Raw genomic sequence first — 19203 nt, forward strand, 5'->3', positions numbered from 1 at the left:
GTATAATTCAATGTAATCTGATTTTCTTCCTTCTCTAGTTATGAAAGCTGGAGATGTTATTTCTGTATACTCTGATATTAAAGGAAAATGTAAGAAAGGAGCCAGAGAATTTGATGGAACAAAAGTATTTCTTGGAAATGGGATTTCTGAACTAAGCCGCAAGGAAATCTTCAATGGATTACCTGAACTGAAGTATGTCATCAGGTGTTTTGGGGAAATCAGCATCCTTTTTGTGGGTCAATGAAAATTACAAATAATGTAAAATGTATCTAGTTGCGTTATATGAGGTTTTTTTTTGCTATAAATCCAACTGGAAAAAAATTGTTTTACCCATATATCCATGATTTTTGTTCAAAAAGGGTAACTGATCAAATTAAAGAGCCTCATTAGGCAACCAGTTACATTTTAATTGTCAAATCATTTTACTTGTCCTTCTGAATTTTATTGTTTTTGAAATATTTTCATCTTTAAAAAACAATGCTCATTTTGATGAAGAATGAATTCGATGATTGATCTAGATCATTTTTTTTTTTTTTGAGACGGAGTCTTGCTCTGTCATCTAGGCTGGAGTGCAATGGCATGATCTCAGCACACTGCAAGCTCTGCCTCCCAGGTTCACACCATTCTTCTGCCTCAGCCTCCTGAGTAGCTGGGACTACAGGTGCCTGCCACCACGCCTGGCTAATTTTTTGTATTTGTACTAGAGACGGGGTTTCACCGTGTTAGCCAGGATGGTCTCGATCTCCTGACCTCGTGATCTGCTCGCCTCGACCTCCCAAAGTGCTGAGATTACAGGCGTGAGGCACTGCGCTCATCCTATCCAGATCATTTTTAACATTCTTATTTGTCAAGAAAAAGTTTGATTTTAATATAAATTAAACATATTTTTTAATTAAAAATAAATTTTACCAGAAACCTAGCACTCACATGAATATTTGTGGTGAAAAATGAATGTTTAGGCTTGTTCAAACTAAATTAAAATACAGTCTGTTGTAAATCATTTCTGATTCCTAGTGGCCCTAAATAAATTGGTGGAAAGTCCAGGCTCTTATTTTACTTAGTTTTTTCAGGCTGTTTTGAGTTCAGTGGACAGCTCCATTACTCCAAAGTTCATGGCTGACATAGACATGCTAAAAACTGTGAATTTCTCTATTTACAATTGGACAGTATCCCTGATTGGTAGAACAGTTGTTCATGTTGTAACAGTTTGGGTTTGTAGTTGAAATTCATTCGTTCTTCTGAAGTTGACTGTTGGATTCCCTAGATCTAGGTAGCAGCACTTTCCAAATGACCAAGAACAAAGATTTTATTCTCTTTAGAAGGCTTCATGAATATAAAGATTATGCATATATCTGCTATGTTTATCTTTGGACCTGTAATAGGTAATTGATATTTTGACTGCCTCCATTAGTTCATTGTTAATGGTATACTCTTCATTCTCTTAGGTTATTTGATGTGGTTCCAGTTATTGTGTTGAATAATGTTTTCTGAACAATGTTGTGAATAACTTTTTGTTATTGGAAGTTAGGAGGCAAACAACTTTCAGCCAACTTTTGGCCGAGCGCGGTGGCTCACTTCTGTAATTCCTGCACTTTGAGAGGCCAAGGTAGGCGGATCACTTGAGGTCAGGAGTTCAAGACCAGCCTGGCCAACACAGTGAAACCCCCATCTCTACTAAAAATACAAAAATAAGCTAGGTGTGGTGGTAGATGCCTGTAATCTCAGCTACTCAGGAGGCTGAGGCAGGAGAATTGCTTGAACCCAGGAGGTTGCAGTGAGCCCGAGACTGTACCACTGCACTCCAGTCTGGGTGACACAGCGAGACTTCAGAATGTCAAAAAAGGAAAAAAAAAATCGATGTTTAAACTCAATGTATTCAGTTACACTTTTGCAAGTTTTGTATCTTCCTGTGTGAGAAGCAGGCTGCTATGACAGAAATGCTACATGTACACCCTGTTTCTTATTTATGTTCCTTAAAAATTTTTAAACCAACACAACTAATGGTACAATTGTTTTTCAGTTAGTGAATTTGAGCCTTTTGCTTTCTTGAATTCCAGGTGGGTTGAATCATTCATAGATTCATGAAGGCAGGTTAATTTACTAACAGATTGCATTAATATATGCAGTCTTATACTTTGCATTATAATATGGAGATATGTGGCTACAGAAATATTTTTTTTTTTTTTTTTTTTTGAGACGGAGTCTCGCTCTGTCGCCCAGGCTGGAGTGCAGTGGCCGGATCTCGGCTCACTGCAAGCTCCGCCTCCCGGGTTCATGCCATTCTCCTGCCTCAGCCTCCCGGGTAGCTGGGACTACAGGCGCCCGCCACCTCGCCCGGCTAGTTTTTTGTATTTTTTAGTAGAGACGGGGTTTCACCGTGTTAGCCAGGCTGGTCTTGATCTCCTGACCTCGTGATCCTCCCATCTCGGCCTCCCAAAGTGCTGGGATTACAGGCTTGAGCCACCGCACCCGGCCTACAGAAATATTTTTTAAAGAAACATGCAATCTCATACCTGAATAATAATTGGCTTAAATTATTCTTTATTATGTTATTTTGAGTTCAGTAATTTATAGCACTCACTTGTTCTGGTAGGCATGTTCAGAAGGAGATAGTCAAAGAGCACCAGAACCTAAAGTGGCAGTTAGGAACTGAGTAGGATGACAGGTGTGAACATTTTCAAGTTTCAGTATTTTTTTAGAGGACTGGAGTCCTGCAAGTCAGAAAGTCATTTAAATTATGGAGTGATCAGACTCTGGAATTCAAGATATTCAATAATAGCTGTAGATTCTGGGTGTTGATCAAGGTAAGAGTACCAGGTGTCACAACAAAGGACTGACTTGCTTTGGTTTTTCTTTTAGAGACAGGGTCTTGCTCTGTCACTAAGTCTGGAGTGGTGCGATCAAAGCTCACTGTGACGTTGAATTCCTGAGCTCAAGTGATGCTCCTACTTCAGCCTCTGAGTAGCTAGTTCTATAGGCACATGACACCATGATCAGCTGATATTTTATTTTTATTTTTTCATACATATGGGGGTCTTGCTATGTTACCCAGTCTGGTCTTGAACTTCTGGTCTCAAGCAGTCCTCCCACCTTGGCCTCCCAAAGTGCTAGGATTATAGGGAGGAGATGCCACACCCAGCCAGGACTGGTTTTCAAATATGAGTCAGTGACATTTCAGAAGCTTCGTTTGTATATTTTCTGCTCAGGGGCAGGGACTATTTGCCTTGGAAGTGAATACAGTGGTTTAATTTGTTCCTGACTGGAGCAGTGACTGAGTTTTAACCTCTGATTAAAAGTGCACATTCATGGATTTCAAGTGGTAAACAAATGAGTAAGGTGGTAAAGGGGTGGGAAGAGGAGGAAAAGGAGTCAGCATTTATTATATGCTAAAGGCTGTTAGAGCTGAGGGAGCCAGGCATAGTGGCTCATGCCCATTATCCCACGAGCTCCGGAAGCTGTGGCAGGAGGATTGCTTGAGGCTAGGAGTTTGATGCCAGTCTGGGCAACATAGTAAGACTCTGTACACACAGACACACACACACACACAACATAGTGAGACTTTGTCCACACACATGCACGCAAACACACACACTTACCTGGCGTGGTGGTGTGTGCCTGTAGTCCCAGCTACTGGGGAGGCTAAGGTAGGAGGATCACTTGAACCCAGTAGTTAGAGGCTGCAGTGAGCTATGATTGTGCCACTGCGCTCCAGCCTGGGTGAGAGAGTGAGACCCTGTGTCTAAAAATAAATAAATAAACAACAAAACCAAGGGGAGTTTATAATCATACACTGCATTAATAGTCCACAGATATCTACTGACGTTATTTTACTGTAAAGACCAACATAAACTTATCCTGCCAACATTAGATAGAGTACACACCATCAGTGTAGATGCATCTCTGCCAAGATCAACTCATAAGCTGTTCTATAAGCTAGCTATGAACTTGTCTACTATACTGCTTCTAAGACTTATCTTTGCTCATCCTAATGGGTCTCTCCTTTGATTGTACCCTTAAACCAGGTTTAAGTCATGATTTTTAAAAACCATTTTATAAAAATTGTATTTATTTGGGTGCTCTGCTGCCCAGGCTGCAGTGCAGTGGCAGAATCATAACAAACTGCAGCCTCCAACTCCTGGGCTCAAGGGATCCCTCCGCTTCAGTCTCCCAAGTACCAGGACTACAGGTACACTCCACCATGCCTTGGCCATTTTTTAAATTTTGTGTAGAGATGTTGCCCAGGCTGGTGTCAAACTTCTGACCTCAAGTGATCCTCCTGTGCCAGTCTCTCAAAGTGCTGGGATTACAGGCATGAGCCACTGTGTCAGCCTAAATCCTGATTTTTATACTTAGACTGTACTTTTTTCTGTGCTGTCCTAAACCCCGGAACACTCTTTGAATTTCTCCTTTTGGTTGCTCTCTCTGGTTTGGCCTGACACACAAGGCCAGGCTTGGCTTTGTCTGACAGGATTTGGGTGTTCTTTCTCTGCTTCAGTAGCCTCTGACAACATCTCTGAGATTGTGATGTTTGTCTTGATGAGTCACTCTCCACCAGGCCATCCTGAGTCCTGGCCCTTCCTGTTCTGATCAGTTCCACTGCCACTCCTAAAATGGGACAAAGGTGGAAGAGGTTATCCTTGGGATTGTGTCAGTACTGGGCAATTATTCTATAAAGAGCTGACAGGAAGTAGTAAAGAATGAGGTAGTGTTTGCTTTTTAGTCTGTTCAAGTCTCTGTAGACATTTGTGCTTAAATGAAAAATTTATGTAACTTTTTCCTTTTTAGTTCTGATGGCTTCCTATTCTGCGGGTAAAAATTCACAAACAATTAACAGGACTACTTTATGTATTTTGTTGTTGAATAAAAGAGTTCTTTATTTTTTTATTTTTTGAGACAGAGTTTCACTCTTGTCGCCTAGGCTGGAGTGCAATGGTGCGATCTTGGCTCCCTGCAACCTTTGCCTCCCAGGTTCAAGTGATTCTCCTGTGTCAGCCTCCCAAGTAGCTGGGACTACAGGCACCCACCACCACGCTCGGCTAATTTTTTGTAGTTTTAGTAGAAACAGGGTTTGTCCATGTTGGTCGGGCTGGTCTTGAACTCCTGACCTCAAGTGATCCTCCCGCCTGTGCCTTCCAAAGTACTGGGATTACAGGCTTGAGCCACCGCACCCGGCCAAAAGAGTTCTTTAAAAGAGCATCTTATGTTTGACAGGCTATTTGAGAATGTTTCTGGAAACATAGTTTGTATAGACCCTGGAATTTATATGACTAATGTTAGATTTCCTATTTTTCAGAGGCATGGGCATAAGAATGACAGAACCAGTATATCTCAGCCCTTCATTTGACAATGTACTGCCCCGTTACTTATTTTTACAAGTAAGTATGTATAAAAGTAAAATATTTAGTGACATTGAAACATACATCAGTGAATTATTTGAAATCTGGGATTTTTTAAAATTTAAGATTTTTTTTGGAGTCTGCTTATATACACTGATCTACCTTTGGTTAAGCAGTAAGAAAAAACTTTACAAGCATTCTTCTTTCTTTGGTTTTTCTCTGTTGATTTTTAAACTATTTTTTCTATCTTTCTTTGCCCAAAGGTGATTTAATAACTGATTAAATATACCGCTTTCCATCTCAAAATATTAATCCCTGAATATTGCATGCATTTTATATACATGTGTAGTGTTCCATTAGTAAATCATTTGATTTGTTATAGTCTGTTAGATGGGTAGTGTTATAACTCACAATATAAGAGGAAGATAACTGAAGACCAGATCTGTTAGGGCTCTTGTCCTATGTCACACTACTGGTAACTGGTGGTATCTGAATTCAAACCTTAAGTCCAAATGTTGTGTACTGCCCCACCTTCTCTGTCCAGTAATTATTATTATTATTTTGAGACAGGCTCTCTGTTGTCTAGGCTGGAGTACAGTGGTACAGTCATAGCTCACTGTAAGCTCGAACTCCTGGGCTCAAGCAATCTTCCTGCCTTAGCCTCGCAAATAGTTGGGACCACAGGTGTGCACTACTATGCCCCACTGATTTGTTTGATGTTTTTGTAGAGATGGGGTCTCACTTTGTGGCCCAGACTGGTTTCAAACTCCTGGCCTCAAGTGATCCTCCTGCCTTGGCCTCCCAAAGTGTTGGAATTGTAGGCGTGAGCCACCATACCTGGCCTTTGCCCAGTATTTAGCCAACAGACATTTTATGAATTCAGAGATTATTTCTGGTGTGAACAAATGGAAAAACAGATGTTTATTATCTAATTGCACATTGGTGATGTTCTAACACATTAGAATATGTAATCTAACATATAATTGTTTATGAATCATTTTGGGGATTTTTGTTTGCTAATTTTAGTTTCAGTATTTTTTTCGTGGTTGTTTATTATATAATTTATTTGAAACACTTGTTTTCATTTGGCAATGTAGCCCTGAGTCATTGCTAGTGGTACCTGCACTCCTTCAAGTTAGTAATGTTTAATGCAGTGTTAGTTTTCTGTGTGGTTTGACAGTACCTGCTCATCTCATAGTTTAAAGTGTGTGTGGGTTTTGTTTTTTTGTTTTTGTCTTGTTTTGTTTTTTTTTTTTTGAGACAGAATCTTAATCTGTCACCCAGGTTGGAGTGCAGTGGCATGATCCTGGCTCACTGCAGCCTCAACCTCCCAGGCTCAGGTGATCCTCCCACCTCAGCCTCCTGGGTAGCTGGAACTACAGCATGCACCACCACAGCCAGCTAATTTTTTGTATTTTTAGTAGAAATGGGGTTTTGCCATATTGTCCAGGCTGGTCTTGAATTCCTGGGCTCAAGTGGTCATCTCAATTTGGCCTTCCAAAGTTCTGGGATTACAGACATTAGCCACCGTGCCTGGTCATTATTTAGTTTTGAGTTTATAAAAAGAAATCTAGTATAGTGCAAATTTTCTTTTTACATTTTTTGCTATCTGTAGCAGCATTCTTTCGTCTTAAAATCAGTTTAATGATGACTTTATGAAATATTGTGAGTCATTTTGTGATTCATACTGTCCAGACTACCATAGAGCCATATTCTTTGTCACCTAATAGCAAGGGACATAAGAATTTCCTGCCAGAATAAAACTTTTGTGTCTGAGGGCAGAGTTTAACTTTTTGTCATTTCTCTAGTGAAAGCTGTTTTATTTTATGTAGTCTATTTTGATGGGCAGTTTCTGATGGCCAGTGAAACTTATAAGGGATACTAATGGTAATCGCAGCTAACACTGACTGAGTGCTTATTATTGTGGTCCATGTACTGAGCTGAGTGTTTTACATATATTTTTTCATTTACTTCTTACAAACCATCAGTTTCATAGAGAAGGAAATAGAGGCTTAGAAAATTAAAGTGCGTGGTAGGCATTAGTAGTTTTTGGGCGATTAGAGGAGTGGTTTGCTGTATGCTGCATAGGTAAAAATTTGCAGAGTCAAAATTTGAATCCAGGTCTTTCTGATTTCAAGCCTGTATTTTTGGCCCCATGCCAGTGCTCCAGAAGTAACCCATGGAAGATCTGCATCTGAATCACCTGCAGGGCCTTTTGAAAATGCAGTTCTTGGGTCCTAAGTTAGATTTACTGAGATCCAAGTTCAGGGGGTGAGGACTTTAAACAGTTCACATATTACATTAAATTTCTCAAGTGCTTCTTTGACAATTTCCCAAAAACTCTGTGGTCAGTGTTGAGTTAGTATTAGTTGATCTTTTTATGTTATATCTTCCTTTTCAAACTGGTTCAGGACTACCAGATTCTTAACTGGGTCTTATCCATAAAATCTAAATAGCTTAATTCAGTGCAGACCAGAACCAGGTGATACTCGTTTCTCTAAGGAAAATTCTGAAAGAACGTGCAGAACAGTACGTTTAAGAAGAATGTGGAATTTTAAAAATTTATTATTATCCTTAAATTTTTACATACGTAAAGATTCTCACAGATGGAACAAGTTTCACATTTACATATAATGGTAATATAAAACGCATTTGGAATGTTTCAACAAGTTGCCTTTCTTTTCAGACAAACCTACTTGAATATTCAAGTGACTATAAAGTGGATTAAATGACAGTGTCTAAAAGTACATCATGTGAGAGGCATCATTTAAATGAAGTACTTTTCAATAGTGTTAAATCATTGCAATAGTTGCTGATACTTTAATAACAAATTGAAAATTATTTTTGCTTTTGTCAGTATCCATGCTTTACTTCTCTAATAGCTAAGAAGCTCCTGGTAGCCATAATTAGCAGTTTTCATTTTGGTTTTAGAAATTGATTAACTTAGATCTAATATGGAAGATGCCCAAGCCTTTCACAGGTCTCAGCCAACAAAGGGAGCCTCGTTATCTCATAAATTTTATAATGTAATCACGCCATTCACCAAGACTGCAGTACATTTGTATGTATCAAATCACTTGGAAAACTTGTGCTATAGGTACCTAGAGTCTATTCCTGGACTTTTTTTTTTTTAATAAAGATTTTTTTCCTACTTTCTCTCATAAGGTTGAAAAGTTTTTATTTTAGAGTAATTTCAGAATTACAGAATAGAATTTTAGAATTATAGATTTGCAAAGATAGTCATTTCTATATACCCTTCACCTAGTTTCTCTTAAGGGTAATATACTACCATGGTACATTTGATAAAACTTAGAAACCAACACTGGTGTGTTACTATGTTACGAATGTTGTGGGCGATAACTCCAGATGCTGTGAATACCACATTACCATAAACTCCAAGTGAATTCAGATTTCACCAGTTTTTCTCATAATGTCCTATTTATGTTTAGGATCCAATCCAGGATCCCACACTGCATTTAATCATGATGTTTCTTCTGGCCTGTGATAGTTGCCCAGTCTTGCCTTGTTTTTAAGACCTTGACAGTTTTGAGACAGGTATTTCGTTGAATGTCCCTCATTTTGGATTCATCTAGGCTGGGGTTGTTGGATTTTTGAGAAGAATACCACAGAGATGAAGTGTCCTTATCATATTAGGGGGTACATGTCATTTGTATTTATTTATATATTTTTAGACGGAGTTTTGCTCTTGTTGCCCAGGCTGGAGTGCAATGGCATGATCTCCACTCACTGCAACCTCCACCTCTTGGGTTCAAGTGATTCTCTTGCCTCAGCTTCCTGATTAGCTGGAATTACAGGCATGTGCCACCACATCCAGCTAATTTTGTATTTTTAGTAGAGACTGGGTTTCTCCATCTTGGTCAGGCTGGTCTCGAACTCCCGACCTCAGGCGATCTGCCTGCTTTGGCCTCCCAAAGTGCTGGGATTACAGGCATGAGCCACCACGCCTGGCCATCTCACAGTTCTTGAGGATGTACTCATGGATGTATTGTTCAGTCTTTTGTTAAGAATGAATTGAAACCTTTAAGCTTTAAGAGGCACAATTGGGAGGATCCCAAATTTGAGCCCAGCCTAAGTAAAATAATGAGACTCTGTCTCCAAAATAACCAAATAAATAACTCCATGCTTATTAGACTCTCTTTTTCTTACCAAGTAATTTTAGAAATGAGTTATTTTATGATACTATTCCATCTGTTTTATTCAAGGCTGTCATTCTATAGTAAGTAGTCCTTATATAATTAATACTAATAACAAATTAATGATTTAATATGACTTACTGCTATAGATGAGGTATGTTTTGGTCATATAATCTCATAATATATTTTTAGGTGCCAGTCAGAAACAGCCAGGTTTGGGGGTTTTTTGTTGTTGTTGTTTGTTTGTTTGTTGCATTTTAATTCGTTTCCTATTGAAATGTGGTGGAGGCAGGGACCCAAACATGCCTTTTGGATGATTTAGCAGCATAAAACAAGGCGTCTTAAATGAGAGTTAGATGACAAGGTGGCCAAAATGGCAAAGTTATATTCTTGGTTAACTGGAAGAAACCAGTTATTTAATATTTATGTGTTCCCAAGTGGAGTTTAAATTATTAAAGTGAACAGTGCTGAGACTGAAGTACTCTCAGATGGTATGCCTATATGAAAATGGCATGCTTTTGCACTAAAATGTTGAGTAGTGACCACTGAGACCAAAATTTTGTATGTTTTTTGGGAAAAAGATCCAGAGTGGTCGTGTAATTTTAGAGGTCTCTGGCTTCCAGAATGTTGAGAACCGTTGGGATTCAGAAAAGGAAATAATGTGGGTTATTTATTTATTTATTTTTGCTGGTACTCAGAAAATACTGATAAGGCAGAAACCCTGAGTTGAGTGAAAAGTGTGTCATGTATGTTTTTGTGCAGGTGGTGTGTATGTAAGTCCTGGGAGATCATAGGATATTCTAGGAAATTGTGAATTTCCTAACCTGAGTATATTTATGAAAACAGTCCTCTTGGCAGACGTGAGGATGCTATAGTGGATTACCCCCAAAAGATTCTCTATATTCTCTGGTTCTCAGAAATGCTTTAGGATTATTGATAATCAATTACATTTTTTTCCTTATAGAATTTGCCATCTGCTTTAGTAACTCATGTACTAAATCCTCAACCTGGAGAGAAGATTCTAGACTTGTGTGCAGCACCTGGAGGGAAAACAACACACATTGCAGCACTAATGCATGATCAGGTGAGACCGTCTTCACAGCAAAACCACTCTCAAAGTAGTGTATATTTCACAGTGTGTAATTTCTGAAACATAGAGCCATTCACAGTCTCATTTAGTTCAGATTCAGCCAAAATGAAAACTATTCAGTTATGTCTGTCAGTCATTACATACTAAGCTCAGTAGACAATGATCATTTATGAAGACTGTCTCAAGACCTTCTTGAATTTTACAATTTCCTAATATGATTATAGACTTCTGTTATAAAATTAAATTTAATACATTTAGAGATTATTTCATATTCTTATAAGATTTAGTACTTGTTTAAACTATTAATATATATTCTGCCATTAAAAACTAATTTCACAGTGCATTATCAAAGTGTGAAATATGTGTATGTTAAGATATATAAACATAGTTCTATAATACATAAACATACACATACATATAGAATATTTGCTATTTAAAGTTATCATTTTGGTCTAAGAAATATCTCTAATAGAAAAGGATATTTTTTAAATACTGAGAATGAGAATCAAAAAAAAGAAAAGGATATTTGTTGTTTAAATTTTGAGGAATGTAATACTCATTAGAGAGGATATACCTGTCTGCTTATTTATACTCTTTTTTGCCTGAAAAGAATTTAAGGTGGTAACAAAAACTCTTGAAGGAAAAATGCATTAAATACCACTAGGGCCTAAAATAAAGCACCTGAAATAAGAAGAGTTGATTTTGTGGAGTTGCGATGTTTAATGCAAATTGTTTTTCAGTTTATATGGAAGATTAAAGATTGATCATGATAGGAATTGAGAAAGTGTTAATTCTCCATTAAATTATGGCATATTTATTGTATTTGCTTGAAGGTAATTATTCACAGAGATTTGATTCTCTCTTAGTAAAAAAGTCTTTCCAAAGGGAGTCTGGATATTATGGGTGTATCAATTTTCTGTTGGTTTTATGATATGTGAAGACACAAAATTGTGGCGGCATAAAACTAAACATTTTGGGGGCCCAGGAGTCTGTGGGTTTCAGCTGATCGCTGCTGGGCTCACTTGTGGACTGGTCAGCTGCAGGTGAATTAGGTGTTTTTGATTATCTTGGCTGGGCCTATTCACCTGGGCTTGGATGGTTGTTGGCTCATCTAAAGTGGCCTCAGCTGAGACGACAAGGATGCCGATGTGTAGGTTCTCCTCTGGCTAGGACCAGCAGACTAGCCAAGCAGAGGGCAATAGTTGGGGTCTGGTGATGGCAGAGAGCAAAACAGAGCAAGTCCAGCTGTTCAAGTGCTTTTTATGGTATTAAAAAATATCTCTGTTTACATCATATTTACTGTCATCCTGTTTATTGGCCAAAACAAATCACATGGCTGAATCCGATCAGAGTGGCAGCATATTGGGTATTGCAGGATTATCTAGTGAAGGAGGAATGTACGTTCAAAGTTGAAGAATTGAGGCTATGTAGGCAGTCAGCCACAGTGGGGCAGCAATGCAGCCACAAACAACCGGAATAGAAATATTTGAGCCAGAATTGGATTATGAGGTTAAGAGATCGAGACCATCCTGGTCAACAATGTGTGAAACCCTGTCTCTATTAAAAATACAAAAAAAAAGTAGCTGGGTGTGGTGGCATGTGCCTGTGGTCCCAGCTACTTGGGAGGCTGAGGCAGCAGAATCGCTTGAACCTGGGAGGCAGAGGTTGCAGTGAGCCAAGATCACGCCACTGCACTCCAGCCTTGCGACAGAGTGAGACTCCATCTCAAAAGAAAAAGAAAATTTTGAGCCAGAAATGAATCGTAAATTTTGTTGCTGCTTTTGTTGTTTGTTTTAGTAGGTAAGGAAGTCTTTTATGACTGCAGCCTCCAGGCTTGTAGTTTTATAGAAGTAGCCTTCAGCTAGTTTCTCCTTTACTGTGTAATACGTTTGAACCTTATTCTAGCTGTTGACCACTTTTCGAGCTCAAATCACTTTAAATGGTTTTCCTGCTCATCAAGATATTAATTGAAAGTGTCTATCACTAAACCTGGTAGTATTTGAGGAATATTTACAAATTTTCTGCACTGTAGGCTATGCCATTGCTGCATATGGCATACAAGGGCAGTATAAAAGAAAGGGGAAAAAAAGCAAGAAAATACATAGAAGAGTCATTCTCACTGTATTTGCAATTTCATTTCATAGAATGTTTTAAAATACATGAATGTCACAAGGCTGGCTGGCTGGCTGGCTGGCTGGCTGGCTGGCTTGCTTGCTTTCTTTCTTTCTTTCTTTCTTTCTTTCTTTCTTTCTTTCTTTCTTTCTTTCTCTCTTTCTCTCTTTCTCTCTTTCTTTGTTGCTCTGTTGCTCTGGCTGGAGTGCACTGTGGCCCAATCTTGGCCTTACTGCAACCTCCGCCTCCCAAGTTCCAGTGATTCTCATGCCTCAGCCTCCCAAGTAGTGGGAATTACAGGTGCACACCACCACGCCCAAATAATTTTTGTATTTTTAGTAGAGACAGGGTTTCACCATGTTGGTCAGGCTGGTTTCAAACTCCTGGCCTCAAGTGATCTGCCTGCATCAGCCTCCCAAAGTGCTGGCATTACAGGCATGAGCCACTGCACCCGGCCCACAATGCATTCTTAACATTTTGGCCTCTTTTTTTTTTTTTTTTTGAGACGGAGTCTCACTGTGTCGCCCAGGCTGGAGTGTAGTGTCTGGATCTCAGCTCACTGCAAGCTCCGCCTCCCGGGTTTACACCATTCTCCTGCCTCAGCCTCCCGAGTATCTGGGACTACAGGCGCCCGCCACCTCGCCTGGCTAGTTTTTTGTATTTTTTAGTAGAGACAGGGTTTCGCCGGGTTAGCCAGGATGGTCTCGATCTCCTGACCTCGTGATCCGCCCGTCTCGGCCTCCCAAAGTGCTGGGATTACAGGCTTGAGCCACTGCGCCCGGCCTGTTTTGTTTTGTTTTGTTTTGTTTTGTTTTGTTGTTTTTTTTTGTTTTAAATTGTGCTTTAAGTTCTGCAATACACCTGCAGAATGTGCAGGTTTCTTACATAGGTATACATGCGCCATGGTGGTTGGCTGTACCTATCAACCCGTTATCTAGGTTTTATGCCCCACATGCTTTAGGTATTTGTCCTAATGCTATCCCTCCCCTTGCCTCCAACCCTCCGACAGGTCCCCGTGTGTGATAGTCCCCTCCCTGTGTCCATGTGTTCTCATTGTTCAACTCCCACTTATGAGTGAGAACATGCAGTGTTTGGTTTTCTGTTCCTGTGTTAGTCTGCTGAGAATGATAGCTTCCAGCTTAATCCATGTCCCTGCAAAGGACAGGAACTCATTGTTTTTTATGGCTGCTTTGTATTCATGGTGTATATGTGCCACATTTTCTTTATCCAGTCTGTCATTGATGGGCATTTGGGTTAGTTCCATGTCTTTGCTATTGTGAATAGTGCTGCAGTAAACATACGTGTGCATGTGTCTTTATAGTAGAATGATTTATAATCCTTTGGGTATATGTCCAGTAATGGGATTGCTGGGTCAAATGGTATTTCTGGTTCTAGATCCTTGAGGAATCGCCACACTGTCTTCCACAGTGGTTGAACTAATTTACAATCCCACCAACAGTGTAAAAGCATTCCTATTTCTCCACATCCTTGCCAGCAACTGTTGTTTCCTGACTTTTCAACTGACATTCTAACTGGTGTGAGATGGTATCTCATTGTGGTTTTAATTTGCATTTCTCTAATGACCAGTGATGATGGGCATTTTTTCATGTGTTTGTTGGCTGCGTAAATGTTGTCTTTTGAGAAGTGTCTGTTCATATCCTTCATCTACTTTTTGATGGGGTTGTTTTTTTTTCTTGTAAATTTGTTTAAGTTCCTTGTAGATTCTGGATATTAGACCTTTGTCAGATGGGTAGATTGCAAAAATTTTCTCCCATTCTATAGGTTGCCTGTTCACTGTGACGATAGTTTCTTTTGCTGTGCAGAAGCTCTGTAGTTTAATTAGATCCCATTTGTGAATTTTGGCTTTTGTTGCCATTGCTTTTGGTGATTTAGTCATGAAGTTTTTTCCTATGCCTGTGTCCTGAATGGTATTGCCTAGGTTTTTTTCTAGGGTTTTTATGGTTTTGGGTATTATATTTAAGTCTTTAATCCATCTTGAGTTAATACTTGTGTAAGGAAAGGGTCCAGTTTCTGTTTTCTGCATATGGACAGCCAGTTTTCCCAGCACCATTTATTAAATAGGGAATACTTTCACCATTGCTTGTTTTTGTCAGGTTTGTCAAAGATCTGATGGTTGTAGATGTGTGTTGTTATTTCTGAGGTCTCTGTTCTGTTCCATTGGTCTATATATCTGTTTTGGTACTAGTACCATGCTGTTTTGGTTACTGTAGCCTTGTAGTATAGTTTGAAGTCAGGTAGTGTGATGCCTCCATTGTTGTTCTTTTTGCTTAGGATTGTCTTGGCTATATGGGCCCTTTTTTTGTTCCATGTGAAGTTTAAAGTAGTTTTTTTCTAATTCTGCTAAGAAAGTCAGTCTTTGCTTGATGGGAATAGCATTGAATCTATAAATTACTTTGGGCATTATGGCATTTTCACATAATTGATTCTTCCTATCCATGAGTGTGGAATTTGTTTCCATTTGTTTGTGTCCTCTCTTATTTCCGTGAATAGTGGTTTGTAGTTCTCCTTGAAGAGGTCCTTCACATCCCTTGTAAGTTGTATTTCTAGGTATTCTATTCTCTTAGTAGCAATTGTGAATGGGAGTTCACTCATGATTTGGCTCTCTGCTTGTCTGTTGGTGGTGTAAAGGAATGCTTGTGATTTTTGCATACTGATTTTGTATCCTGAGGCTGCTGAAGTTACTTATCAGCTTATGTAGTTTTTGAGCTGAGATGATGGGGTTTTCTACATATACAGTCATGTCATCTGCAAACAGAGACAACTTGACTTCCTCTCTTCCTATTTGAATACTCTTTATTTCTTTCTCTTGCCTGATTAGCCTGGCCAGAACTTGCAATACTGTGTTGAATAGGAGTGGTGAGAGAGGGCATCCTTGTCTCCTGCTGGTTTTCAAAGGTAATGCTTCCAGCTTTTGCCCATTCAGTATGATATTGGCTATGGGTTTCTCACAAATAGCTCTCATTATTTTGAGATGTTCCATCAATACCTAGTTTATTGAGAGTTTTTAACATGAAGGGATGTTGAATTTTATCAAAGGCCTTTTCTGTATCTATTGAGATAATCATGTGGGATTACGTTTATTGATTTGAGTATGTTGAACCAGCCTTGCATCCCTGGGATGAAGCTGACTTGATTGTGGTGGATAAGCTCTCTGATGTACTGCTGGATCCGGTTTGCCAATATTCTATTGAGGATTTTTGCATTGATATTCATCAAGGATATTGGCCTGAAATTTTCTTGTTTTGTTGTGTATCTGCCAGGTTTTGGTATCAGGATGATGCTGGCCTCTTAAAATGAGTTAGGAATAATTTTCTATTGTTTGGAATCATTTCAGAAGAAATGGTGCCAGCTTCTCTTGGTACCTCTGATAGAATTTGGTTATGAATCCATCTGGTCCTGGGCTTTTTTTGGTTGGTAGGCTATACCGACTCAATTTCAGAACATGTTATTGGTCTATTCAGGTATTTGACTTCTTCCTGGTTTAGTTTTGGGAGGGTGTATGTGTCCAGGAATTGATCCATTTCTTCTAGATTTTCTAGGTTATTTGCATGGAGGTGTTTATAGTATTCTCTGATGGCAGTTTGTATTTCCATGGGATCAGTAGTGATATCCCCTTTATCATTTTTTATTGTGTTGATTCTTCTCTCTTTTCTTCTGTGTTAGTCTAGATAATGGTCTATCTATTTTGTTAATCTTTTCAAAAAACCAGCTCCTGGATTCATTGATTCTTTGAAGGGTTTTTCATGTCTCTATCTCCTTCATTTCTGCTCTTAGTTGTTTCTTGTTTTCTGCTAGCTTTTGTTGGCTCTTGCTCCTCTAGTTCTTTTAATTGTGATGTTTGGGTGTTGATTTCAGATCTTTCCAGCTTTCTGATGTGGGCATTTAGTGCTATAAATTTCCCTCTTAACACTGCTTTAACTGTGTCCCAGAGATTCTGGTACATTGTCTCTTTGTTCTCATTGGTTTCAAATAACTTCTTTATTTTTGCCTTAATTTTATTATTTACCCAGTAGTCATTCAGGAGCAAGTTGTTCAATTTCCATGTAGTTGTGTGGTTTTGAGTGAGTTTTTTGTTTTTTTTTTTTAATTCTAGGGTACATGTGCACAACGTGCAGGTTTGTTACATATATATACATGTGCAATGTTCGTGTGCTGCACCCATTAACTCTTCATTTACATTAGGTATATCTCCTAATGCTATCCCTCCCCACTACCCCCTGCCCACAATAGGACCCGGTGTGTGATGCTCCCCTTCCTGTGTCCAAGTGATCTCATTGTTTAATTCCCACCTATGAGTGAGAACATGCGGTATTTGGTTTTCTGTTCTTGTGATAGTTTGCTGAGAATGATGGTTTCCAGTTGCATCCATGTCCCTACAAAGGACACGAACTCATCGTTTTTTATGGCTGCATAGTATTCCATGGTGCATATGTGCCACATTTTCTTAATCCAGTCTGTCACTGATGGACATTCGGGTTGATTCCAAGTCTTTGCTATTGTGAACAGTGCTGCAATAAACATATGTGTGCATGTGTCTTTATAGCAGCATGACTTATAATCCTTTGAGTATATCCCCAGTAATGGGTTGGCTGGGTCATGGCATTTCTAGTTCTAGATCCTTGAGGAATCGCCACACTGTTTTCCACAATGGTTGAACTAGTTTACAGCCCCAACAGTGTAAAAGTGTTCCTATTTCTCCACATCCTCTCCAGCACCTGTTGTTTCCTGACTTTTTAATGATTGCCATTCTAACTGGTGTGAGATGGTATCTCATTGTGGTTTTGATTTGCATTTCTCTAATGGCAAGTGATGATGAGCATTTTTTTCATGTGTCTGTTGGCCATATGACTGTCTTCTTTTGAGAAGTATCTATTCATATCCTTTGCCCACTTTTTGATGGGGTTGTTTGTTTTTTTCTTGTAAATTTGTTTGAGTTCTTTATAGGTCCTGGATATTAGCCCTTTGTCAGATGAGTAGATTGCAAAAATGTTCTCCCATTCTGTAGGTTGCCTGTTCACTCTGATGGTAGTTTCTTTTGCTGTGCAAAAGCTCTTTAGTTTAATTGGATCCCATTTGTCAATTATGGTTTTGTTGCCGTTGCTTTTGGTGTGTTAGACGTGAAGTCCTTGCCAATGCCTATGCCCTGAATGGTATTCCCTAGGTTTTCTTCTAGGGTTTTTATAGTTTTAGGTCTAACATTTAAGTCTCTAATCCATCTTGACTTAATTTTTGTATAAGGAGTAAGGAAAGGATCCAGTCTCAGCTTTCTACATATGGCTAGCCAATTTTCCCAGCACCATTTATTAAATAGGGACTCGTTTCCCCAATTCTTGTTTTTGTCAGGTTTGTCAAAGATCAGATGGCTGTAGATGTGTGGTATTATTTCTGAGGACTCTGTTCTGTTCCATTGGTCTATATGTCTGTTTTGGTACCAGTACCATGCTGTTTTGGTTACTGTAGCCTTGTAGTATAGTTTAAGTCAGGTAGCGTGATGCCTCCAGCTTTGTTCTTTTTGCTTAGGATTGTCTTGGCAATGCGGGGTCTTTTTTGGTTCCATATGAACTTTAAAGCAGTTTTTTCCAATTCTGTGAAGAAACTCACTGGTAGCTTAATGGGGATGGCATTGAATCTATAAATTACCTTGGGCATTATGACCATTTTCACAATATTGATTCTTCCTGTCCATGAGCATGGTATGTTCTTCCATTTGTTTGTGTCCTCTTTTATTTCACTGAGCAGTGGTTTGTAGTTCTCCTTGAAGAGGTCCTTTACATCCCTTGTAAGTTGGATTCCTAGGTATTTTATTCTCTTTGAAGCTATTGTGAATGGAAGTTCATTCATGATTTGGCTCTCTGTCTGTTACTGGTGTATAAGAATGCTTTGATTTTTGCACATTGATTTTGTATCCTGAGACTTTGCTGAAATTGCTTATCAGCTTAAGGAGATTTTGGGCTGAGACAATGGGGTTTTCTAAATATACAATCATGTCATCTGCAGACAGGGACAATTTGACTTCTTTTCCTAACTGAATACCCTTGATTTCTTTCTCTTGCCTGATTGCCCTAGCCAGAACTTCCAACACTATGTTGAATAGGAGTGGTGAGAGAGGGCATCCCTGTCTTGTGCCAGTTTTCAAAGGGAATGCTTCCAGTTTTTGCCCATTCAGTATGATATTGGCTGTGGGTTTGTCATAAATAGCTCTTATTATTTTGAGATATGTTCCATCAATACCGAATTTATTGAGAGTTTTTAGCATGAAGGGCTGTTGAATTTTGTCAAAGGCCTTTTCTGCATCTATTGAGATAATCATGTGGTTTTTGTCTTTGGTTCTGTTTATATGCTGGATTATGTTTATTGATTTGCATATGTTGAACCAGCCTTGCATCCCAGGGATGAAGCCCACTTGATCATGGTGGATAAGCTTTTTGATGTGCTGCTGGATTCTGTTTGCCAGTATTTTATTGAGGATTTTTGCATTTGTGTTCATCAA

General features: G+C 39.0%; 1 protein-coding gene across 10 annotated transcripts in view; it reads left to right on the top strand.

The window, feature by feature from the left end:
- The window catches only part of LOC105488236 (NOP2/Sun RNA methyltransferase 6), a 123686-nt gene that overhangs the window by 24411 nt on the left and 80072 nt on the right, over positions 1-19203 (top strand). For all 10 annotated transcript variants that reach the window (XM_011752126.3, XM_011752130.3, XM_071070420.1 and 7 more), the window contains 3 exons: positions 39-192; positions 5294-5375; positions 10455-10574. In XM_011752126.3, the coding sequence (XP_011750428.2) occupies positions 39-192; positions 5294-5375; positions 10455-10574 (356 nt within the window). The remainder of the gene's footprint in view (positions 1-38; positions 193-5293; positions 5376-10454; positions 10575-19203) is intronic.

This window comes from Macaca nemestrina, chromosome 9 (assembly GCF_043159975.1).
Source record: "Macaca nemestrina isolate mMacNem1 chromosome 9, mMacNem.hap1, whole genome shotgun sequence".
Lineage (NCBI taxonomy): Eukaryota > Metazoa > Chordata > Mammalia > Primates > Cercopithecidae > Macaca > Macaca nemestrina.